The 23,559-nt window shown below is 55.9% G+C and overlaps 8 protein-coding genes across 8 annotated transcripts in view; 4 read left to right on the top strand and 4 right to left on the bottom strand.

The window, feature by feature from the left end:
* The window catches only part of QBC33DRAFT_190726 (EF-hand), a 1,920-nt gene extending 911 nt beyond the window's left edge, over positions 1-1,009 (bottom strand). The window contains exons 1-3 of the mRNA XM_060422518.1: positions 694-1,009; positions 550-568; positions 65-443 (exon numbers count right to left, since the gene is read on the bottom strand). Of these exons, the coding sequence (XP_060280823.1) occupies positions 65-443; positions 550-568; positions 694-734 (439 nt within the window). The 5' untranslated portion in view covers positions 735-1,009. The remainder of the gene's footprint in view (positions 1-64; positions 444-549; positions 569-693) is intronic.
* A 1,194-nt stretch (positions 1,010-2,203) lies between these two features.
* QBC33DRAFT_456828 (glutathione-specific gamma-glutamylcyclotransferase) lies at positions 2,204-3,715 on the top strand (the record flags this gene model as incomplete). Its single annotated transcript, XM_060424828.1, has 5 exons — positions 2,204-2,259; positions 2,387-2,418; positions 2,545-2,594; positions 2,796-2,827; positions 3,040-3,715. The coding sequence occupies 5 exons, from the start codon at positions 2,204-2,206 to the stop codon at positions 3,713-3,715; spliced, it is 846 nt and encodes a 281-aa protein (XP_060280822.1).
* Positions 3,716-4,765: 1,050 nt separating this feature from the next.
* On the bottom strand, positions 4,766-5,687 carry QBC33DRAFT_580208 (uncharacterized protein; the record flags this gene model as incomplete). Its single annotated transcript, XM_060431189.1, has 5 exons — positions 4,766-4,872; positions 4,930-5,198; positions 5,262-5,368; positions 5,508-5,580; positions 5,668-5,687. 5 exons carry the CDS (start codon positions 5,685-5,687, stop codon positions 4,766-4,768), a joined length of 576 nt encoding a protein of 191 aa, XP_060280821.1.
* A 4,078-nt stretch (positions 5,688-9,765) lies between these two features.
* QBC33DRAFT_190877 (uncharacterized protein) lies at positions 9,766-12,813 on the top strand. The gene is made up of 3 exons (XM_060422520.1): positions 9,766-10,841; positions 10,892-10,952; positions 11,006-12,813. Exons 1-3 carry the CDS (start codon positions 9,993-9,995, stop codon positions 12,745-12,747), a joined length of 2,652 nt encoding a protein of 883 aa, XP_060280820.1. The 5' UTR covers positions 9,766-9,992; the 3' UTR covers positions 12,748-12,813.
* Positions 12,813-14,106, bottom strand: QBC33DRAFT_190591 (citrate lyase subunit beta-like protein, mitochondrial). The gene is made up of 2 exons (XM_060422517.1): positions 13,908-14,106; positions 12,813-13,837 (listed from the first exon to the last, which is right to left on the bottom strand). Exons 1-2 carry the CDS (start codon positions 13,951-13,953, stop codon positions 12,879-12,881), a joined length of 1,005 nt encoding a protein of 334 aa, XP_060280819.1. The 5' UTR covers positions 13,954-14,106; the 3' UTR covers positions 12,813-12,878.
* Positions 14,107-14,409: 303 nt separating this feature from the next.
* Positions 14,410-15,234, top strand: QBC33DRAFT_457099 (putative chitooligosaccharide deacetylase; the record flags this gene model as incomplete). The annotated part of the gene is made up of 1 exon (XM_060424841.1): positions 14,410-15,234. The coding sequence occupies one exon, from the start codon at positions 14,410-14,412 to the stop codon at positions 15,232-15,234; it is 825 nt and encodes a 274-aa protein (XP_060280818.1).
* A 508-nt stretch (positions 15,235-15,742) lies between these two features.
* Positions 15,743-17,497, bottom strand: QBC33DRAFT_456817 (Fructosamine kinase-domain-containing protein; the record flags this gene model as incomplete). The annotated part of the gene is made up of 6 exons (XM_060424825.1): positions 15,743-16,085; positions 16,154-16,244; positions 16,336-16,828; positions 16,890-17,066; positions 17,138-17,262; positions 17,332-17,497. 6 exons carry the CDS (start codon positions 17,495-17,497, stop codon positions 15,743-15,745), a joined length of 1,395 nt encoding a protein of 464 aa, XP_060280817.1.
* A 680-nt stretch (positions 17,498-18,177) lies between these two features.
* On the top strand, positions 18,178-23,444 carry QBC33DRAFT_594654 (uncharacterized protein; the record flags this gene model as incomplete). The annotated part of the gene is made up of 6 exons (XM_060431790.1): positions 18,178-19,812; positions 19,891-20,874; positions 20,950-21,244; positions 21,308-21,408; positions 21,588-22,265; positions 22,335-23,444. 6 exons carry the CDS (start codon positions 18,178-18,180, stop codon positions 23,256-23,258), a joined length of 4,617 nt encoding a protein of 1,538 aa, XP_060280816.1. The 3' UTR covers positions 23,259-23,444.
* Positions 23,445-23,559: the final 115 nt, after the last annotated feature.

The raw sequence follows: 23,559 nt of genomic DNA, 5'->3' as shown, positions 1-23,559 counted from the left end.
TACCCCCCCCCCCCCCCCCCCCCCCCCCCCCCCCCCCCCCCCGCCCCCCCCCCCCCCAACTCACCCTCCTTATCCACAGCCCTAAACAGCGGCAACAGCGTCGGGTCCGCAACACTATCAAGCGGACCGGGGCTCGGCGGCGGCCTGCTGACGACGGGCTGGCGATTCTGTGTCGCCGCCACGGGTCGGGGACCCGTGGCCGAGGGCGGGGGACTCATGGCGTAGCGGGGATCACCACCACCACCACCGGGCGGAGGGTGTCGCGGGGACAGGCGCCGGCCGTCGGCGCCGGCGTACGGGTCCTGTGGCGCGGGTCGGTGGTATTGCTGCTGTTGCTGCTGCTGCTGCAGGTCGGCGGGCCGCAGCGGCGGGGGCTTGGTCTCGTAGCGCGAGGAGGAGGGGGGTGGTGCGCTGGAGGAGGAGGAGGACGGGGGGGTTCCTTTCTGGAGAGAGGGGAGTCGGTTAGTTGGCTAAGCGCTGCTTGGGGCTCAAGGGCGAGGCTGAACCTGCGACGGCGAGGTGCAGGGCTGGAGGGGAGGGCTCGCTCACTTGTTCTGGCTCTGCGAATCTGACGCAGATGGCGGGCGGGGTTAGCAAGACGGTTGGCTTTTCCGTGGATAGCAAAGTGCGGGGGGTATTTGTTCCCGGATCGGAGAGGTCACGTTCAAGGTCTGTGGCGTGGAGGAAGCTTACCTGGGAAGCTCGTCCGGGTTATAATGCCTGTTATATGCCATGTTTGCGACGGCAGGTAACAACGGATTTTGAGTTTAAACTCGTGGAGTCGGTCGTGGAGGCCGGCGAGGGTGGGATCGAGGTTAGAAACAAAGCAAGGACGGGAGTCTGCCTTTCCGCTCTGCGGTGTCTCAAGTTTTATAGAGGTGGTTCTGGCCGAGGAGGTGAATATTGGGCAACAGATTACCGCTGGAGGGGATTCAGCCGCATGCGCAACTAACTTGCGTGTCTGCGTGTTCTGTTCCGGGAATTAATCAGGCTCTGGTATGCTCTGGCGCCGTGGGGCGCGTGGGGCAGAGCGCAAATGCGAAGGCCCAAACCAGGCTGTGTCAGCAGGCTGAGGGGGTGAGGGGCAGTGAGGGGCAGTGGTGATGACGCTCCTTTTCGCAGTAAATCAATGCATGAGGGCTATGATAAAGGGGTGAACTTGCTGGGAACTTGGGGACGCTTGGCAACCTTTTGGTGATAAGGAAGACTTGCACCGCAGGAACCTGGCATCAGGCGCATCGGTCGTTGGCCGGAGATTCCTCCTGAATCCTCGTGGAATAGCCGATGTCCCCCTTAGCGAAACCCCCCGTCCCCACCGAGAATCACATCAAATCAATCACAGCAAACCCATGGGGTACGGATCACAGCCAGATTGCGTACGGGATTCCTAGCCGCCGCACGGGACCCGTTGGTCAAACATGCGGCCGTTGGGATGTCACCAGCCCCGGACCGAGTTCCACGAAGAGGCAATTGCGGCTCTTGACTGGGTCAAAGGTTCCACGAGCCTGGGATGTTGGCGATGATGATGTTTCAGCATGTCAGACTGCCCCTGTACGCGAGTTTGACAAGTGCATACCACCCACCATCATGTTCATCGCTTTTGACACCAACTACATATTCTTTCCTCAACCCCGGGCGGGTGTCACCTTGCACGTCCATTTCACTGGTTGTGAAGCCCAACTAATAACACTTTCTGAGGAGAGCTGCGGTGTGTTCACAACTCCGGGCAGCTAGAGAGGCTGGTCGGTGCCGAGGCAACTGCTGGCCCTCTCTTGTATGATCCGTATACCCATTTGTATCCAATCGTCTCAGTAGAAGTACAGAAGTGCAGTGTTATCCACATTTTCCGCATGGCGTAAGATCCCCTAGAGATGAGCTCTATGATACCATTATGTAATCGCTTGAATGTCTAGATGTCTAAATGACTGCCTCTTCATAAGACTAGTGCTTTGTCTTCCGTAGTTGAGTCCACGACGTTCTTGCACTCGACATTCCCTTCAGGAACGTCATCTCAAACCGGAGGGTGCATCAATCATCCACATGTTTATATAACACGTCTGAGCACTTATATCGGTTAGGAAACGGAGAGTCTCATGTTGGCGATCGTTTCTCGGATCTGGCGTTGAATCCCTCACAACAAGGTTACTACACACAGATCCCCCTTTCGGCCCAGGCTCGCTCTTTCGGGCTTTTCTACTTAACCATGGCTCTCAATGGTGCTCCTGGGGAGGAAGAAGAGTTCTGGTTGTTTGGTTACGGGTGAGATCTCCATTTTCTCCGACTCATCCTTTCCTTGTCTGCCCCGGATGTAGAAGTCCGGGGTTCCCAGGAATCCCTATTCTGTGGAACTTAAGGATAAACGACATCTAACACTGCTGTCTGCCAGGAGCCTCATCTGGAAACCACCTCCTCACTTTGGTAAACCCGCCCGATCCCACCTCGCAGCCCTAGTTGGCCGGGCCGAACCTCCCCGGGCCAGACCCTTGGCTTCACCTCCTCACCCATCTTGGTTCGGTAACGCGGCAGGGCTAACGCAGGGCGCAGACAGGAGGATCCCCGGCTGGGTTACTGGCTATGTGCGCAGGTTCTGGCAGGTACGTAGAGAGAGAGAGAGCTACGCATATGTCAAAGCGGACAACCCCAACCCAGCACCCACCATCATGCCTTCATCCACCCGGGCCACCCGGGCCACCCCCCTTTTCCCCATCCTTGCCCCAGGACCCGCGCGAGTCCCCGCTAAATGCGGCGCAAAACCCTTGCTTAGAGGCGTGATACTGACCTCTTATATAGGCAAGGTATTTACAACGTCCCCTTCCCTTCAGCCTCTGTCGTGACCGCACCGTTTCGCTTCCCTTGTGCCTTTCCTGGGTGAGATCCCGGCAAACCTACCCACAAGGCGGAGCAGGGCGAAGTCTGGCTCTGGCTCTGGCACCATTAACCTCACCCCCCATCCTCATCCACCCTCGTTTCCTTCCTTCCTGTGCCTGTCCTCGCCTCCCACTAACCCGTCCCTCTCTCTCTCCTCTCCCCCGCCAACAGCCAAGACCACAGAGGCACCCCCGAGGCCCCAGGCCGCGTCGTGACCCTGATCGAGCGAAGCTACTGGGAGCAGCTGACGGACCACCACGACGCCTCCGCCGACGACCGCGTGTGGGGCGTCGCGTACCGCATCGTGCCCGACCGCGTCGCCGAGGTCAAGGACTACCTGGACATCCGGGAGATCAACGGCTACACCATCCACTACGCTCCCTTCCACCCTGCTGTAACGGCGATCCCAACTTCTACAACTGCGGCTACGACTACGACTACCGCCACGGGCCCCATCCGGACCCTGGTCTACATCGGCACCCCCGACAACGACCAGTTCGTCGGCCCGCAGGACCCCCAGGCCCTCGCCGAGCACATCTACGACAGCCATGGCCCCAGCGGCCTGAACCGGGACTACCTGTGGGGGCTCGAGCGCGCCCTCGACAACCTGAGCCCCTCCAGCGGCGACGAGCACGTCACCGACCTGTCCGTCAGGGTCCGGGCCATCGACGCGGCCCGTCGTCGTGCTGCTGGTGTTGGTGGTGGTGGTGTTGGTGGTACTGGGGTTGCGGACGGGTCATCATCATTGGGGCCCGAGGGGCTGGACCAGCAGCAGCATCATCATCATCACGAGTTCAGAAAGGTCAGCAGCGTAGATGAGCAAGAAGAGACAGAGAAACCCTCGTGAACAAGCAACAGAGAAGTGCAGAAGAAACAAAACAGCATTGTTTGTCGTTTGCATGCAAAAACATGAAAACAAAAAGACTTTTCACACCTTCCCCCCCCCTTCCTTCCCCCATTTCCTGCATCAACAGACAGAAAACCCCAACCGGCGTTCCGGCACCCCCCCCGACTCTCCACTGATTCGGCATCTCATCCTATCTCCCCCGGCCTGGTTGTCGCCCTTGTCTATCAGCCATCCATCCGATCCCATCCCGTTCTCGTTTTTTTCTTGTCCCTCTTTCCCCGTCCCTCCTGTTCCAGGGGACTTTCTAGCGTCTCTTGCCGGAGAAAAAAAAAAAAGAGACCGGATGCCGCCGTGTAGATGCAAGAAGCCGGTTTGTTCCCCCCAGTCCCATCCCAGAGCCCACCCCCGCCGCCGCCACCGGCCCCTGAACCAAATCTATGCCCTTCGCATCTTTTGTTGTTCGTTGGCCTGCTGCCCCGTGTGTTGGAAAAAAGGAAAAAATGCAACAAAACGCAGGAAGCCAAGGCGTTAACAGGGGAACTGTTGAGACCGCCTGTCAGGCAGCCCCAAAAAATGGGAAAGGAAACGAAAGCATGAAAATCAAGTTCCCAAGCGAGCGGACAGGTTTGATCGACCTTTTTCTTTTGGGGGGGGTGAGAAGCAAAGAAGAAGAATAAAAACGAAACGATCAACCATGGCATGCCTAGAGGCGGCAGGTGAAACCGTCACCAATAACTCTTGCCATGACCAACCAGACGCCACGCAGGCGCGGTGGAGAGAACCAAGGATGGGGGTATATATGCTTGCGGCCGTCAAAGAGCAACAGCGACTCGGACTCGGATCGTACAGGCAGTCGGTAGCGGTTTAAGCGGTAACAAAGAGGTGGTTGGGGTTTCAGCGGGCTGGCTAGAGGTATGTTGTCTATCCTTTTTTTCTCGTCATTGTCAAATTCGGTCCGTTTCCGGCCGTTGCGTTGATGTTCAGCAACGGAGGGTCACGTCCCGGACGAAAAGGATGGACATCTTTATGCCAAAGTTGGCGGGAAGCGCTTTAGTATCCTCCCCGTCCGTCCTGAGGCGGCTGCTGCTGCTGCGGGTGCTGTGCCTGGCCCTGCTGCGATGGGTCATAGCCGTACGAGGCCGGCTGTTGGGACCATCCTTGTCCGGAGTCAGTCTGATGCCCGTCTCTCTCTGACCCCGGGCCACGGTTCTCACCTTGCTGAGGGGCCGCACCGTAGGCGGGTGCGGCTTGCTGGTAGCCCCCCCGGCCACCGTACTGCGGCTGAGCGTACATGTTCGGGGCCATACCGTAGCCCTGCGGCGCGGCACCGTACCCCATGCCGCCCTGCATGCCGCCCTGCGGCGACCCATATCCTCCTCCGCCGCCACGTCCATAGCCGCCACCACCACCACCGCCTCTTCCACCGCCGCTTCGTGGACCAGTGTCCGAGGCCTTGTCAACGCGGATCGTCCGTCCATCAAACCTGGTCACGCGGTCAGTTATTGATGCGCTTCGGGTTGGAGGGGGAATGGGTCATTGGTCCTACTCCACGTTGTTCATCGCAGAGATGGCTTTCTGGGCGTCCTCATCATTGGTGTACCTGACGAAACCGAAGCCTCGACTCCGGCCAGTGTCGCGGTCCTTAACGACGACCTAATCAAACGTTGGAAGAGCTCCAGTCAGAGGCTCTCCTTTTCTTCTCGTTTGTCGATGCAATTTTGTTTGCTGCGTTGGGAAACAAATCAAAAAGCAAAATCAATCGGCATCAAAATGAAAGCGCGCCGCAACGTACAGCTTCTTCCACGACTCCATACTCCTCAAACTTCTGTCTCAACGTGCCTTCCTCCGTGTGCCACGCCAAACCACTGTTAGTGCGTCAGCAATTGGGTCCAGACCCAGACCCAGACCCAGGGCGGAACCTAGAGGATCGGTGCGATCGGAGAAAGCCTCACCCGATGAATAGTTTAGACATTGTCGGTCGCGTTCTCTCCCTTCTGATATTCTGATTGTTGTTTGTTTGCTGTCGGAAAATCTTAGCCTTGGAACGCGCATACAAATTTGCGCTGCTGATCCCTGCGGATTACAGACGACTTCCCGCAAATGAGTGGCAAGAAGAGATTTCAAGGCAAGTGAGACACAAGTGAATGGGACGTGATGTGGACTCTTGACGGACTCTTAACGGGACTTGACTGGCAAAATGATCAAGGCTTGCAGCAGGCGAGTTGTGCGATGCAGGTGGGTAACGTATTCAATTTTTGTGACGTCGATGATGAATAGGGGTTGGAGGACGCGCAGGAGGGAAGTTGGATTATTAAAAAGGGAAAGGCGACATAGACTCACGTTTGTTTCTTGCCAAGTAGTCACTGGTGTGCCTGGCTTGGATCTAGCGTCCGATATTTTGCTCTTTGCTCCGCGCCGGGAATAACAGGCGAGACTGGCGTATTACACGGGTCGAATGACTTCAGCCGAAGTGGGGGAAGCTGTTTTCGATAAATCGCGAGCTGTTGCGAGATTGTCCAGCGAGTCAACGAGGATGCTAAGGGGAAAATGACCGACTGGGGCGGATATGAGAGCGGTGGGGTGTTATGTTATGTTATGGTGGTAATGGTATGGTATGTTAGTGTAGCTAAGGTAGGTAGGTATGTAGGTAGGTAGGTATAGGTATGTAGGTAGGCAGGTATCTTATGTGGCAACGGCCAAGGGTTCTCCAAGTCGAGATATCGTATCTACTGGCTGGGAGTGGTCAAGTCATATAAATTACACTTGAGAAGTAGTAAGAAGGAGCCCTGGACAGAAGATCCCCTTGACGGTATCCGTCTTATATGCCTGACTGTTCCGGGAGTCGTCGTATTCGTCGTCCATGCCTCGTCTATGCCACACCGACACCGACGGCGCATATCTAGGCAGCTTCCAGAACGGGGCATTTGATGCCCAGTCGATGTTTCGACCAGGATGGGTGTGGCAGCAGGGTTGACCCCCAAAACATGCATCAAACAGACGAAGAAATCTCGACCCCAGGCCAGCAAGCCTGGTGGCGGAGAAGTACCTGCGACCCTCGACTACATGATGTGCCGGCCTCGTAAGGCAACCCACAGCAACTCTCACCGAGCGCCTGAGATTGGCCGGCTGTCCCTGATGGCGTTTGTTCTAGAGCGTGGGGCTCCACTCTGGAGCTTGCTAATGTGGTAGTGTCCTAATCGATGTCCTAGGATCCTAGAAAACTGTTCGTTCAAACGCCTGGGTACGGACTGAGACCCCACATCACCATGAGTTTCGATATGCAACAGCTGGTGTAGGCTCGCTCGGCTCTGGCGAGAGTTGTGGCACCTCAGAGAGATCCTTGCCATCGCTCAACGGCAGAGTGTCAAGCTGGTCGACAGCTATCCAGGAAAGGGGCCTCTCACTGATCAATCCAGGTTTTCCCCCCCTCCTATGCCGCCCGCGTCCGTTCCCGTCGACCCGTGCGGTATTGGGAAACGGCAATGTTCTCAAAGGCATTGGGCTGAGATTCTGCCGGCATTGCCAAATATGCAAGGCTAATTATGCAGGTGCTTCCATTTTGGGGATCACCAAACAGAAGGGTCTGCCGTCGGAACATTGCAAGCGGTGCCAAACAACTGAATCGCCGGCTCGAGCAACGGCATCGATGGATGAGCAGTAGCCCTGGCCTTGGCCACCATGGCCATGAGGCGGGGAGCCAGGCTATCGATAACGGCGGGAGGGGTTGGAGGCCAAGCCTGGTGCTGATCCCAGACATGCAAGAGCCCAAAAATACACTAGTGTGGGCAATCACAGCCCAAGCTAGCGTAACAAGCTGCGCAGGGGTTGGTTCTGCTAACGGAGCTTCAGTGGAGCTATAAGCTTCCTTCCATGAAAATCGCTCAGCCCAGAGGGGCAGAAGGGCATGCTCTCCTGAAAGTGTCCAGATGAGCCTCTCCAAAACCGCGAACCCCTCTCAGATGTCTGGGGGTGGCAGTTGCGCTGGATGTGTCAGATGCCCAAAGAGACGACATGGTCAATTGCAGAGCCTGCCTAGAGCTGTCCCGCATTGCTATCGGCGGCTGCAACCTATATCTGTTCATGTTCTGCGCGTTTGGTCCCATCCTCCCTCTGGTGTTAACCAGGCTAGTGGCCTCCTTAGAAGGATTGATCTGGTTACGGCGGCATTAAAACCCTCGAAGATCCCAACGGCATGCGAAACCGACGACTGATGGGACGCTCTGATTTGCAGACGGTGGCCTGGAGAGAAGATGAAACTTGCTGCGCCTACAGGCTGCCCGCTTCAAGCCAGGGGAGGGTTCAAGACCTTCTTTTCCACGTGCCGCGAGTGCAACTATACCACCTTGGAGAGTCGGGACGATCTGCTCTGTGATCCTGACAGTCGATCTACTCTAGTATGTTCTGGAAGAGCTCTGTGGTGTGTAGATTCAGAGCGGACTCGTCGTCAACTGCCGGTTAGCATAAACATGGCCAAGATAGGTATTTTCCGTCCTTCTGTCTTGCTTGGGGCACTGCAGGATATGGCTGTGTGTGCCCTTTGTCTCCATCTTGAACATTGGATTTGCGGTGAGTTAGGAGTCAAGGTTATGTGTGTGGGACTGAAAATATCCGCCGACTACGGTGGGCTTGGCATGAAACGGATGAGGACATCGATAACTACTTGGTAAGGCAGCGGTAAGTCATTCAACAAGGCGGGAGGAACCTACCGGGTGACAGGAAGGACTGCTTGGCTTGGGCGAGGCTTCAGCGGGTACCTGAAAACTGCATACCGCCCTGACATTCGATACGCGATACGTTCCGTAGGCTCTACTCCAATGGTGCGGCCGAAGTGATGGGGACCTACAGTCCTGCATGCACCCCGTCGTCGATCCCTAATTAGCCGTGTCAGCATCCCCACATTCGAGAGGCAGCCCGCTAACGGTGCTGGTTGGAGCCGAGCCGCGTGGAGCTTAGGAAGCCCAGAGAGCCAGGGAGAGCTTCAGGCCCCCTCAATTGTACAGTACCCGACTCAATGCTTCGCTTCGGCGGGGTACAGTACATGATTCCCCGAGGCTTGGTCACGGTCAATTGAAACGGAGGTCAACCTCCAACTGATGACGTGGACTTGGATCATTTTGGCTTTGAATCTTGATATTCCTGATTGGGACCTGACACATGACAAATACTTTGCCCGTCAACATCCATCGGCTGGCCTGACAGGCTGTTACCAATGTGCTGTAATGTGCTGTAAAGGAATGAGGCTCTCGCAGCCGCGGGGTCCGACTACGGTGGTCTGGAGGGCGCTGTCAGCTATGTGTCATCCCCCAAATGCCACCAAAGTGGACCATATTACCCCCTTTCTCCGTAATGGCATTGATATGGACTTGGATCGAGGAGTCTAGAGACCGCGCAGTCACCTGATTTCAGGAGTTGCTAGGATGCTGGGGTCCGACAGAGCGAGTCTCAACTTTGCCAAGCCTTGGGATTTTGCCTGACTTCTCGTGACGAGAAGACTCTAGCGCCCGTCGTCAGTCGCAAACGACATCCCGGACAGGCCCTGGCGCTCAAGGGGGGCCACATGTTTGGCCGTGATGCCATGTTTAGGATATCCTGTTCGTATCCGTGCTTCCAAGTCGCAGATAGAGAGAACCGGGCTTGATAGGACTTGCTGGTTAGGGAAGGGGGGGAGGTAATGGTGTTCTCACCAGTGATTGGACCTGGTAAAATGTCTTTCTCCAACGGTCCATGTCGGGGGTTTTGTGACAGGCAAGGAGGGTCGAGACCCTGGAGAACTTGATGCGGGAGAGCAGAGGATCTACGAATAGAGCAGAAGGCTTCTCGCATTCGATCATCTTCGGTCGCGGTTAGTCTTGCCCTTTCTATCTTGGGACTGATATATGGCCGCGCGACTTCCTTCCATCCCTGGATGGATCCACTACGCAGAAAGTCGCCTACGTCACATCAGGCACGGGATGCTTTGGAGTTTGGACTTAAAACTGAAGGCACGATGTACTGTGTACGAAGCAGTTACCTAAAGTGGGCAGGCACGCCGGTTGACATTGGATGGGATCCGGGAACGGCGAGCTGTCTTTCCTCAAGGCAGGGACTAAGGTACGGGAGGGTCCCGCTTCAGGAACTGCTGCTTCTTGATTCCAGGCCGTGAGCCTAAGAGCTCTCGAGAAGGAACCGCATTGCTCTTCCACTTAGCTTAGGCTCCATGGCAGCCGCCATGCTACCCATTCCGTGAGCATAGCTTGCTTTGCTGAATTGCCTTTCTCTCAACTTTGCTTGTCAAATTATGGAACCTCCAAACCGCACATCGCGTTCACGGCCCAACTTGGCGTACCACCGCCGACATCGCCATCGTAGTCACCGTCGCCGGTCGTCTTCCCCGAGGAACCGTGCAACGTATGAGCACTTAACTCATAGCCGGGGAGCTGCCAACCCTCATGCTCCTCAACTCCGTGACCGCAGTCGAAACGATGAGCTCCGTGGTCTAGGGGTGAATAACCGGCGGGGCGCGACAGATGATTCCTACGTACGGTCTTGGTTGGAACAGACACAAGCACCCGCACCGAGGCCCGATGCAAGAGTGGACGACACGTCCGAATCAGGTCAAAGATCGATGGGTGTTGCTCGCGTTTCGTGGAGACCTCACGGCTTGCCAATCGATGACGTCGCCACCATCAGGAGGTCCAAACATGATACTCGTGGGCGATCAGACATACGAAAGGATCGTCTCTCCTCTGAAGATAGCTCAGTTCTAGCTGAGACGGTAGCTTCTCCGGGCCCACCTCGCCGCAACGAAGCACACAACCTGCAGACGTCCTCCACAACACGAGCCAGCCCACATTATGAGAGGGGGAAGAAGCGGCGGATGGCATGTTCCGGATCATTATCCGAGCTTGCTGGTGACATCGAAGGAGATAACACGCGTTTCGAGAAAAGAGCGCGGTACAAGACTCGTGAAGACAAATACGAGACAGATAGGAGACATGTGGCTCACCAAAAAAATACCAGGGATGATTCCAAATCCAAGCGAAGGGACCACCATGGCGGGCACAAGAAGAAGAAGTTGCTTTTAACTTCTTCCAAGGACGTCATGGAGAAATTCTCTTCCATGGCGATTCTCAGCGAGCGTTTGACTGTGGGTAGCATTATGCGTACGGTGCCGACGCAGGGTTGACAAGATGATAGATGACACCATCACTGCAGCCTGGTCTGTTCAGCAATATTCGAGGCTCTGAAGTTCCGTGTGGTAAGCTTGTACATGTCTCACATATCCAGTTGTCAGCGTACTGAGAAGAGTAGTACCCGATCTTGCTTTCGGAGAGATGAAGTTCCTTCAGCAGCCTAGACACGGTGTTCCCAAGCCGCTTTCTAAATCTCGGCTCCGAGACAAGCGGAGAGAGGATAAAGAGATGGGCGAAATCTCGGCGTTCTTCTCGAATAAGAAACATACGAATAAGATTGAGCGAGGCGAGGCGGATCCTGTCAACCGGCAGAGCCCGGGGAGCGATAATTTGAGCATCGCCGGCAGTATTGCAGCCCGCTGTAAACGCATGAGTGAGAAGAGTCTGGCTTGCTCACCCAAGAGCCCCCGAGACAGCCTGCGTATCACGGGGCATGGAGGAAGAAATGGAAAGACTACCGCCAAAGCACTGGGTGACAACATAGGCAGGCCACGAACAGGAACCAGTGAGGCCACCACGTATTTCACGTGGGCTAATAGCCATCGGTCAACTGTGGAACGGGATTCAGCTGGCAAACGAAGCCTGACCCCTGATTCCGTTCGAAAAGCGCTGGTTGAGACTGGCATCTATCGTGGATTAGAAGTCCCGCATAGACGACCGTCGAGGAACTGGAGAAGATATGGAGCTTATACTCAAGGCGAGTACGAGAACGGTGCTGCAGCGCCAAAAATCCCAAGTTCCGAAGGACCTTCGACTCAACGGCACGAGAAACAGGAGGCGCGATACCATGATCGAGGTGTGATGGCTAGGGAGGATCTGGACACCTGCCACGACTTGTACGCACATGCCTCTGTCGGAGACGACCTGACTAAAACCGCCACTCCTATCTTGAAAGCCATGTCAGGGGAGAGGCCAGATGAACGAGAGGTTGGCGAGGGAAAAAAGGAGGACGAATTACATGTCGACAGGAGGCAGATCGCCCGGCAAGCATATATAAACCGCAAAGGGCAAATTTTGGATTGCCTGGAACCCCCACCACGGCCAAAGCCACCGAAATCAACTATTGTTGAACAGCTGGAATCACAGGCGGAACTGGAGCCAGACTCAATTCCCCATCCTCCTTGTTCGGGAGTAAACATTGAATACCAAGCGCCGCCCGAAGGCGAGGTTGGAAATGTCACGTTTCCTCATCATGTCTCGAATGACAGCCCCGGGGGCATCTCCTTGGAACCCATACACAGCTGTCCAGACCCTTTGGTCTCTGACATGTCCACGGTATTTAGCCATAGCCTGGGTCACCAGATGGAGGACAGATCAACTCCACTTGGAACTCGGCTGTGGCAACTAAATCAGTATGCAACTTCGCAACCCCTCGGAGCCTCCTGCCATCACTATTCGCAGTCCAGCCAGTTGGGCAACAACCTGGGTGAGGTCTCCGGCTTCGAGTGTGCGAACATCACGCCAGGGGTGATTGGGCACGAACGTATGCAGGACTATATCGGCAGAATTGAACAGGAGGTGCTTGAGGGAGCTGATAGCCATGGCCAAGGTGATCGTGCTCCTTTGGGAACATGTCCTGATAAGGAGTGCATGTCAGGGGACGACCTCAAAGAAGGAAAGGTGGGGTTCTTTAATGACATGTCCTTGAACAACCTGGAGACCCCGACCGTGTGGGAGGCTTCTAGGAGACCGCCGAAGTATGATACATATAGCCAAGGGCACAGTTTCGAATACAATCCCCCAGCCATGGCATCACTCAGCCATCGAGGGAAGAGTAGGACCGGAGTTGAGACTGGGGATCAGGCCGATGAAGGCTCCATGTCAAGGTTCTGGAGGCCGAACCAGTATTATTATATCTGATTAATAATGACCATCTTGACAATATGATATGGAGATCCAATCTCGTCGTCGGGTCTCTCAGAGGCGGGTCCTAGAGTTCCAAGGTATTCGGATGTAGCAGCAGGAAGGCGGATGCGTCGAACAATGCTTTCTTACTCGGGATCCTGGCCCGCCCATTTCGTCCTCAGGCTGTCTACATCAATGCCACATTTCTCGGCCTTGGCGACAACTGCGTGAGCCTTGCCCACAACAGGCGCGTCAATCATCTTCCCCTCCAGCGTCCAGGCTCCCCTCCCCGCAGCGCTGGCTTTCGCGTCGGCAATCACCACCCGTACGGACCACTCAACCTCCTCTTCTGCGGGCGCAAACATGCGCTGGACCACCTCGACCTGGCCGGGGTGTATGCACTGCTTCCCGTTGAAGCCCATCTCCCTCCCGTTCCGGCACTCCTCCTCGAGCCGCGCCACCCCCTCGGCGCCCCTGTACGACGTGCACACCAGGTCGATGGTGGACGGCAGGTCGTGGGCGCGGGCGGCTGTGGCGATGGCCGCCCGGGCGTACAGGAACTCGGCCAGCCCCGGGGTGCGCGTCAGGGAGAGGTCCAGGGCGAAGTCCTCGGCCGCGAAGATGAGCCCGCTCAGGTACGGCGTGGCCGCGCAGATGGAGCGCAGGTCCATGACTGCGCGGGCGGACTCGATGAGCGCGATCAGCTTGACTGGCTGCTGCTCGGGCGGCGAAGAAGAAGAGGAGGAGGAGGAGGAGGAGGAGGAAGGGTGCCTCGCTGGGGCGACGTGGCGCAGGACGTCGGTCACGAAGGTCAGGTCGCTGGCGCTGTTGACTTTGGGGACGACGACGGCGCCGAGGGAGGAGGAGGTGGGGGAGCGGAACAGCGCGGAGAGGTCTTCGAGGGCGTGCGGGGTCGAGACGGCGTTGATGCGGACGGCGAGCTCGCCGATCGAGGGCGGGCGGGAGAGGTTCCAGAGGTGGTCGCGGAGGGCGGCGCGGGCGGCGGGCTTCTGGTCCGGCGTCACGGAGTCTTCGAGGTCGTAGGTGATGTTGTCCGATGTGAGCGTCAGGGACTTGGTCAGCATCTTCTGGGAAGAGGCCGGGACTGCGGCGGAGGGGAGGTTAGCGGTGGGTGCATGGTATGTCGCCTGGGAGGGGGAGGCATTGTAAAGTACCGTATAGGAGCGCCCGTCGCAAGACGGAGGAAGAAGCCGAAGCCATTCTGGGTCAATTGAGTCGGTTCCACTCAGACATAGGTTACCAGAACTGATTCAATGGGTGCTCCAGTGACTTAGGAGACTCCCAAGGAAGGCGGGGGGTAAGAGAGAGAAGGCCCTCTCCCCCATTGTTGATGGCCGAGGTCCGGCATTGGAGTTGAGGTCAGTTGCGGCCTGCAAGGTTCCCCACCCGAGTTCTCCACAGCAGCCACACCACTGAGTGGCCGCTGTCCCAAGCTAATCACTAGCCACCTATATTATGGCCACCCCCCAGACTTGCACCCCTGGGCTGAACACGAAGCTCCTTGGAATTCAAATTCCCGATGGCGCGTTTCGAAGTCAAAACCTCCCTCTCGGGATTGCAACTCGCAAAAGCCCTCAAGAAAGATCCCGGCATGGGATCCTAAAGAGAGAGAGAGAGAGAGAGAGAGAGAGAGAGAGAAAAGCTGCAGACCAAAAAATGCTCTGCATCCCGAGCCTCCTCCGCCTCCCCTCCAAGTTCCGCCGCCGCGCCCGCCGCCGCCGAATGGCCACCCTGCTGGCCCTGCTAGCCGTCTGCGTCCTCGTCCTCGCGCCCTTCTACGTCGTGTACCAGCCCCCCGCGGTGCTGATCCGGTTCTTTGCGCGCAGGTGGCCGGACGTGCTCTGGGAGGTGCCGCTACCACCACCAGCATCAGAAGCCGGGACGGGGGACAACAAGCTCGTCGCGCTCACCATCGACGACGCGCCGTCGTCGCACACGCGCGGCATCCTCGAGGCGCTGGCGGAGTCGGACGCGCGGGCGACGTTCTTCGTCATCGGCGGGCAGGTGTCCGGGCGGGAGGAGGCGCTGGCTGAGGTGGTGCGGGCGGGCCACGAGCTGGGCAACCATGGGATGCATGACGAGCCAGCGAGGGGATTGGCGGGCGAGGAGCTGCGGGACCAGATTGAGACGGTGCAGGGCATGATACGGACGGCGTACGAGGCCGGGGGAAGGGCGGTGCCAACGGGGAGGTACTTCCGGCCTGGGTCCGGGTTCTTCAGTCAACGGATGAGGGAAGTGGTCGCGGGGATGGGGTATAGGCTTGTTCTGGGCGGGGTGTATCCCCACGACGCGCAGATCGGGTACTGGTGGCTTAATGCGAGGCATATCCTGAGTATGGTTCGGCCGGGGGCCATCATCATCTGCCATGATCGGAGGAGCTGGACGGTCCCGATGCTGAGGAAGGTCCTGCCGGAGCTGAAAAGGAGGGGCTATCGTGTTGTGACCGTCACGGAACTGTTGGAAGCGGCAAAGGGTTCATGAAATCGGCGATACGACAAGGGTTTTGGGTTTCAACGAAGGTGCGGACTGGACTTTGGGAGCTGTATCGCTCCCGCAACCGGTCGATCACTCGAAGGCGGGCACGAATGGTCTTCCGACTTGGATGGGTAGTCCAGTCTCTCTGACAAAGATTTGATGGCCGCCCACGGCATTGCGTATGGACAGCACACTCTCGGTCCGACGAGCAAGAGGTTACTCGACCCTCCCGTTCTAACCCAGTTCTACCCCGAGTTCTACCCTCTAGTTCTGTACACGGCAATCAGGTTGCTTCAGCTGTGGCACCAGGAGCACACCGTGGCGGAGAATAAACGACCGCGTCAACCAGCGCGACGCTTCTATTAGACGTTCCAAGGCGGCAATTCGAAAGAGGTTGCATACACAGGCTGCACCGCGGAGAGGAAATACAGTGTGATCTGGAATTGCCAAGAAATATACTCTAGCCTGGCACTCATATCTCGAATACACCACCATCTTGCAACGGCGTCTTCAATCATGAGGGCGAAGAAGGTGGCACCGGATTTTTTGCTACTCGGTCATGGATCATCTCCTTCACTTCCTCCTCTTCTTTCCCCCCCTCCTCCTCCTCCTCCTCCTCTTCTTCCCCCCCCCCCTCCTCCTCCTCCTCCTCCTCCTCCTCCTCCTCCTCCTCATCCTCGCTATTGCGATCACGTTCCTCGGCTTCTCGTGGTGCGTCTGGCTGTTCTTGAGTAGTTATGGCAGGATTCTCGAGGGTGGTCTCCTCTTCTTGCTGGGATTTCTTCAGGTCTTGCATCCTTTGGTTCAACTCGTCGGCGCAAAACATCTTGCAAAGGGTGGTCATATCTTCATAAATTCTATGACAGGTCGATCAGTGGCCACCCAGAGTCACTGACGCTCACAGATTTCATGGTGGACTACTTACACAGGACGTTGGTTGGAACCAGCAATATAGATGGTGTTGCCAATGTTGAACGGCAGGGAGTAAAGGAGGTTGCGGGCATCCCAATCCTCCTCTGCGATTCAAGTCAGGTCAGCCCACGCAAAGCAAGGATTTATACCCTTGGAGTAACAAGAATTATCCGCCATGATGCAAGCCACACTCACCTGGTTCGGACGGCGTGAAGCCATCCTTATAGTTCTCGATGTAAGCCCTGTCGCTTAATCTGTGCCTAGGCGCTCGCCAATTCCCGGTGTCGTATTCATTATGGCCATAGAATGAGCAGGCATCGAAGATGAAGGCCTCGCCAGTCCGCATATCCATCGCCGTGTTTCCGTCCCAGCAGTCCCCGTGGATGAGGCACGGCTTGAGCTTTCGCCCATCTGACTGCAGGGGCAGGAGTAGCCGTGGCACAACCTTCTCCAGGGTCAGGTCGGCGACGATGTCGAATGCGGGCCAGTTCAGGATTGGTGTGGCCAGTTCGATGATGTACCCGAGGTGTCGCTTGAAGACGGCGCACCAGATATCATCCCAGATATCGATGGCCTGGGCGATCCTTGCGTGGCACGTCCGCACGTGGAAGCCGAACTTTCCAGTTGGGGACTCGGAGAGATGATGCAGTTTAGCGAGGCCGGCGGCCAGCTTCGCGGGCGAGGCCGGCTAGGTTGATCGCTGTCAGAGGGAAGGCTGATGTGAGTAGAGTAGAAGGGTTGATCTGCACCTGTCTCTCGATCTCACGAAACTCCTCCAAGATGAAGTATGTCTCAGGGTCCTCCTTGGCATACTTCCCCCAGGCATACGGCTTCGGACAGAATCCAGGATTGGCCTTGTCTATGGCTTTGAGGCTCTCGAATTCTCCCTCACACATTATGCGACCGGTCTCTCCAAGACTGACAACCTTGTCAGGGACTTAGATTAGTCCGCGCCCACATGGAGACGAGGGGGTCAGGAGAGGCGCAACTGCCTCACTTTCAGGAAGTAGTTTTCTGTCAGTCCACCTGGCAACATGACGGTGAGCTTAGCAGTCTTCCCCCACAGCGACTCCCCCCCATATTTGAGACATTCCACGAGGATGGAACCCGGCGTTGGCAAGGCTTCGTGTTGTGATCAGCAATCAGCATGGGACCACCCGATCGATCGAGGATTCAAGCATGATTGCACACCTCCTAGAACATTTTCGTTGACGTCGAATATGCCATGGGCTTTGGGAAGTTCAATGGGCTCGCTAGGAGTCTCCTCGACCCTCGATTGGGCATCTTTTGTGCGAATGGTCGAGATTGTGTACGAAGCCTCATCGCAAACTGTTGCTGTTAAGACCTCGGTTGCCATATCCAAAAGAAGAGCGATCACAGTCTATCCAGGAACAAGATGGTGTTGACGTATTGCTGAAGACGGCGATGCGCCTGTCATTCCTTGGACTACTCTGGGCTCCCCACGAGGAGCAGCACCTCTATATACCTCGACATCTTACGCATAAGCTCCCCATCTCCTCCTACGCATGCGTCTTACAATTTCCGTCCATACAGGTATGCATAGGTAAACCAATCATCCGCCCAGACCATGGATTTCTCGCTAAGTCTGACCCAACATCAACCCCTCATCAGCAATAAAAGCAGCCAAGCAGCCATGGCTGTGCTCCCACTCAATCTACTACCGGGCTCACGCAGCCTGCAGCATGCAGTAATTACAGGAAAGTTCAGGAGTTGGGAGTACTGTACGGCTCACAGTCCCCGAGCCTTCTTCCAATGGGGTCTTCCTCCTAGGCGCCCACTTACACAGAGTGTCCGCGACCAACCTGTGGCACGTTTTCAAGCATTGCGGCGGCGGAACAGCTCTATCTTATCGTTCTCAATGCTCATTCAATTTCGTTCTTTCTCACAGCGCTTCGGGGAAACTGGAAACTTGTAACAGGACTGCTTGACCCTGGACGTCCTGGATGATGTCCACTGCGGCCCTGATGGTACCCAACACAGAGCCCTGCACGGTAGAAACATCGCTCTTGGGCAGCCATGTTCCGCAAGGGCGCCTTTCGCTCTGCAGTCGTTTCTGCAGAGTTACCCAACACCACTTCGCTGGCTCAGAAGCAAGAGGCGATTGACAGCAAACCCGCTACCCAATCGTCAATATTCTTTCTTCCATTCCGGCGTCTCCATCGCCGATCGCAAAGCCAGAGGTCAACTCCTACGACGAAACATGCCTTGTTACCATCTGGAAATGTGCCGAAGGCGGGACCAGACCCGTTTGGCCTCCAGGCTGTGTACGAACCGGAGGTATCAAGCGGCGATATCGTCTTCGTCCATGGCCTGGGGGGCACTGCATGGCGCACATGGTCTTGGGAGAGAGAGACGGCAAATTTTTGGCCCCGTTGGCTCTCCGAAGACGTCGAATTCTCATCTGTCCGCATGTGGACCTTCGGATATAATGCCAACTTCAAGGGCGCTGCGACCAACCTCAATATCAAGGATTTTGCAAAGGATCTACTTCTTCAGCTCTCCAGCGCCTTCGCTGGCAGTGGTCAGGATGGACCCATCATCTTCGTGGCGCACTCGATGGGCGGGCTCGTTGTGAAGCAGGCCTACCTCCTTGGGAAAGCCGACAAGCATTTCTCGCAGCTCATCGACAAGGTATTCGGCATAGCATTCCTAGCAACGCCGCATGGAGGTGCCCAATATGCCAGGCTACTCAATAACGTCCTTTCTGCCGCCCCAATTGCAGGCCACCCGAAGCTCTATGTTGCCGAACTCGAGAAACAATCTGGCTCTATCCAAGACATAAACGAGAAGTTTGGGCAAGATTGCGAGGACTTGGCCTTGATCTCGTTCTATGAAACTCTCAGGACCAACCTTGGCTTTACCAAGGCTCTCATTGTCGACAAAGATTCGGCCATCCTTGGCTACGAAAACGAAGTGTCAGCGCCCATGGATGCCGACCATCACACAATTTGCAAATTCAAAGACAGACAAGACTCGAATTTCTTGAAGCTACGAGGAGTCTTGAAGAGTTGGGTCCTTCGTCACATCAATCCTGATCAGCTTGACCACCCCACAAGCCGGACGAGAAACGCCAAGGTAGTAATAAAGGTGCAGGCTATATTGGGCGTACATGATGCGGCAGAGACAGAAGACAACTTGATCGCGATGGGAAACCTACTGGCAAGCGGATCCGGAGAGTGGCTCAATGAGAAAAGGGGGTTCCTTTCCTGGGCCGAGTCTCAGCCACCAATGCTCAGCACCAGATTCTTCTGGCTGATCGGGTTTCCCGGAGCAGGAAAAACCTCTTTGGCTGCGCGTGTGGTTGAACGGCTCCAAACCCTTGGACAATATGTGCAATATCATTTCTTCAGTCTAGCACACCAGACCAGACGGACGAGTGCTTATTGTCTTCGATCAATCGCCACTCAGCTGGCCCTGAGCAATGAAGCCTTTCGATCGGCCTTGATCAAATTACACGAAGGGACGGGGATCTCGTTCAATTCTCAAAGCCAAAACTTCCAAACAATATGGGAGAGGATCTTCGTGGGGATCATCTTCCAGATCCCCTTTCCGCAGCCTCTGACCTGGGTCCTCGACGGCATCGATGAAGCAGATACGCCCTCTCTTTTGCTATCCCATCTCTCAAAAATCCCTTCCCATATTCCCATCAGAGTATATCTGAGCAGCCGGCCCCTCCTCCAAGAGACTTCTCTCTTGGAAAGTTCCCAGGTGATTTCCTATGTTATGCAGGGTTCTGATACCAGCGAAGATGTCCGCATCTATACACAAAACGCTGTTCGAAATGCAATCCCGGAAAACCCGATCCTTCAGAAACATGTCATTGACCAGATAATGGAAAATTCCTCGGGATCCTTCCTCTGGGTCAAGCTAGCTCTCGAGACCCTCCAAGAAAGTTGGCATACGCAGAAAGACATCCAAGTAACCTTGAGCGAGGTCCCCAGCGGGATGGCAGCCATGTACAACAGGATGCTGGAACCCATCAAATCCAGCAACCCCCGAACCCAGGAATTGGCGACGAGGATCGTGTCCTGGGCCGCATGCTGCTGGAGACCCTTGTTCATCGACGAGTTGAGAGAGGGTCTAGAACCTGAATTTGGAACCTTCACGAACCTGACGGCCACCATCACTCAGCTCTGCGGGAATTTCATTACCGTTGATCAGTCAAGCTCGGTCGAGCCTCGCATGTCACTAATACATGCCACTGCAAGAGAGTTCCTTCTATCGGATAACGAAGGATATTCTCCCTTCGTCGATGCTGAGAAAGCACACGAGTATATGGCAATAACATGTCTATCGTATCTCTCTAATTTTCGCTGGCAGCGCCATTTCAGCTCTGTCCGCACATCGGCTAGGATGCTTCCTGAAAAGGGGAAGGCGTCCGACCTGGTCTTCGCCAACCAGAAAGGGTGCTCTTTGCTTGGTTATGCCAGCTGTTATTGGGCATATCACGTCTCTAACTCCCCGGTCGACGCCCCTGGGTTGTTGAAGGCGATGGATACCTTCTTCTCAAATCATTGTCTGTATTGGATCGAAGGTATCGCACTGTCTGGGGACCTGCAATATCTTTCGAGAGCAGCCAAGTATCTGAAACTCTACGTCAAGAGAGGAACAGGGAAATCAAGGACAGCTGGTCCGGATGCTGCGCTCCCTTTGAAGGATGCCCAAGAGGGGTTCGGCTGGATTCAGGCCTGGACGGTCGACATCGTCGGGATTGTAAGCAAGTTCGGAGCGAATCTAGTTCGCAATCCGGCCTCGATACGCAACAACGTGCTCCTATTCTGTCCCAAGCAATCCATGGTTGGCCGAGCATTTGGGACCCATCCTTCGGGATCTCTGACGGTAGAGGGACTACCATCGACGACTTGGGACGACTGTCTCGCGAACGTCGATGTTGGAGGAGGGGCCGATGCCTCGCAAGTCCTCGCAACCGAAACGCTCTTCATTGCCCTGATTAGTCCGTCCGGGATAGTGACTGTGTGGAGTGCCGAGGCTTGCGAAAAACTGAAGACAATACGCCAAGGAGAGTATGTAACCAAGATGGTCCTCAACAGCTCTGGCACACTTCTCGCAACCTCTGGATATCGTACGTTCTGCATTTGGGAACTCTCATCCGGACGACGCCTTCACTGTATTGAGAAAGACGTAGACGGTGTGGTGCTCGATTTTGCCTTCGGACGCGAGGATTCGGAACTCCTCGTTGGGCTAGACAACTGCGCCATCATATTCTACAGTCTCAAGTCCGGAAAGGTGAAAAGAACTTTCATTGCTCAACTTCCCGGTAGCGACGAACCGTACGGGAGCTGTCCGGGGCGGATATCCATCAGCCCTCATCTGGGCAAAGTCGCCATGACATGGAGAGGCCGCGCCCCCCTTATCTGGGATTTCGATGCGAATATCTCCCTTCCTACATTGACTTGCCCACTCAGAGCCAGAATGACTCGATCCTGTACCCGGACCAGCTCAAGTGGCGGCAGGAAACGGGGTCATTGATGATACTCTGCAACAACACCAAGCTTGTTGAATGGCGGATTTTCGACAACGAACAGGTCGAATACGATCACATCAATGCCCGAGATATTGCAATTAGCGACAACGCGGAATTTCTTCTGTCCAGCGACACTCAGGGCACCATTAAAATTTGGGCCTTCCCAAAACTGGACCTCATATACAGCCTGCTCAACCCCAAGGAAAACGAATCCTGCCAGGATTTGGTTTTCAGCCCGAATTGCCAGCGCTTTTACGATATTAGGGGATCTGTTTGCAATGTCTGGGAGCCCAGCGCCTTGATCCACCCCGACGAGTATGATCTCAACCCTTCGAGCTCCGCAGGGAGTTCCGCCTTAACAGCGGAGCCCATAATAGCCTCGACTGGCAGCACCCAGACCCTCATCACGGCAATGGCCGTCAGCTCCAGCGACAAGTACTTCTGCTGCGGAAGGGAAGACGGATCCGTGATCATCGCCGACGCCTTCGACGGCAAGAAACTCCGCAAGGCATACGGCCACACTTGCTCGACCGAAGTGGTCGAGCTGTCGTGGTCGAACTCGGGAAAGTACATGGTGTCGTGCGACGAGTACGGTCGTGTCATCTGCAAACGGCTCCAGGTAAAGGAGGAGGGCAAGTGGGCTGTATTTCCTGTCATGGATGCTAAATTGGAGCACTTGGTGTGCCAGTTCTTGTTCAGCAAAGACGAGAAATTTCTCCTGGTCTCGACCATGTCTGAAGACCGCGTTTGGAATTTGAAAGCGAAGAAGGAGACACACGTTCGGAAGTGGGGTCCGTACCAGGCGAGACGATGGGTGCAGCATCCGACTAAGTTCCATGAGCTGATCTGGGTGGAACCATCCCAACTGCGGACCTTCAAGTGGTCCTCGTTCGAGGTGGTGGACGTCGTCAGAATCCCGTCCCACCCGACTGACCGATCGGCTTCTCGTGAGGGGGGGGAGAAGTCATCGTCCCGATCCGCCAGCCCGTCAGGCCATCCTCAGAAGATGGTTCAGTGGGCCACAACTCTTCACACCGAACACGGCCAGTACCTGGTTTATGCCGCTCTCCGGGGCGGCAACGGCAACGATTTGGCAGCCTGCCTATCTCAATTCGGACTCGAGGTGGAGGTTCTGAAGATTGCAGACTTCCTAACAGACCCGCCCCAGGGTGGCCGCGACGCCCCCACAGACCCCGTCTCCGAAGACGCGAAGACAACCATACCCACCACCGCCCACATGCCGGCCTCGCTCGCCGAGCACGTCAAGTTCCTGGTCGGCGTGCAGGGCTGCAACCTCGTCTTCCTCGACCACGAGGGCTGGCTGTGCACGTGGGACGTCCTGGCCGCCACGGCGCGCGGCGGCGGCGGCGGCGTGCCGTCCCCGACGACAGGCGCGACCGGCTCCTCCGGGGACGAGCAGCAAAGCGACCGCGAACACCCCGCCGTCGAGAGTGATGACGAGGATGTCGCTGGGCTGAAGAGGCATTTCTTCACGCCCAAGGACTGGCTTAACACGAATACGTCGCATCTGGCGATTGTGAATGGCCATGGGGCGCTGCTGTGTCCCAGGTATGGGGATGTCGCTATTGTGAGGAATGGGATGCAGCTCTGAGTGCTATTGCTGTTGATACCGCCTTTCTGTTGATGTTGGTGGCTATTGCGGATACTGTCATGGCAGAGTCGTGTTCATGGCCTTGGAGCTCGGAGTGGAATGCATATGTTTATATCACTTGAACATTGAATATATGTTTGGGAAGGGTCATTGACGGGTGTTACATGGATATCATGAATCATAGACATGACACTCTGTTGGTTAGATAGCGATTAGCATTGGCATAGGTAAAGTTTTGGAAAGCAGCGGTGTAACAGCCTATCGAACTGCATAGCTACTCAGGTTTGGTAATTCAAGCTTA

The sequence above is a fragment of the Phialemonium atrogriseum genome (genome assembly GCF_030411735.1).
Source record: "Phialemonium atrogriseum strain 8032-3 unplaced genomic scaffold QBC33scaffold_23, whole genome shotgun sequence".
Lineage (NCBI taxonomy): Eukaryota > Fungi > Ascomycota > Sordariomycetes > Cephalothecales > Cephalothecaceae > Phialemonium > Phialemonium atrogriseum.
This window is presented reverse-complemented; position numbering and strand designations above follow the sequence as displayed.

Excerpts from the sequence above, each read along its gene's own strand:
- QBC33DRAFT_190877 (XM_060422520.1), top strand. The coding sequence starts at position 9,993 with ATGGAACCTCCAAACCGCACATCGCGTTCACGGCCCAACTTGGCGTAC. Across the intron at positions 10,842-10,891 it reads TTCTCAGCGAGCGTTTGACT|ATGACACCATCACTGCAGCC; the intron begins GTGGGTAGCATT and ends ACAAGATGATAG. Across the intron at positions 10,953-11,005 it reads AGGCTCTGAAGTTCCGTGTG|TACCCGATCTTGCTTTCGGA; the intron begins GTAAGCTTGTAC and ends TGAGAAGAGTAG.
- QBC33DRAFT_190591 (XM_060422517.1), bottom strand. The coding sequence starts at position 13,953 with ATGGCTTCGGCTTCTTCCTCCGTCTTGCGACGGGCGCTCCTATACG. Across the intron at positions 13,838-13,907 it reads GCGACGGGCGCTCCTATACG|TCCCGGCCTCTTCCCAGAAG; the intron begins GTACTTTACAAT and ends CCTCCGCCGCAG.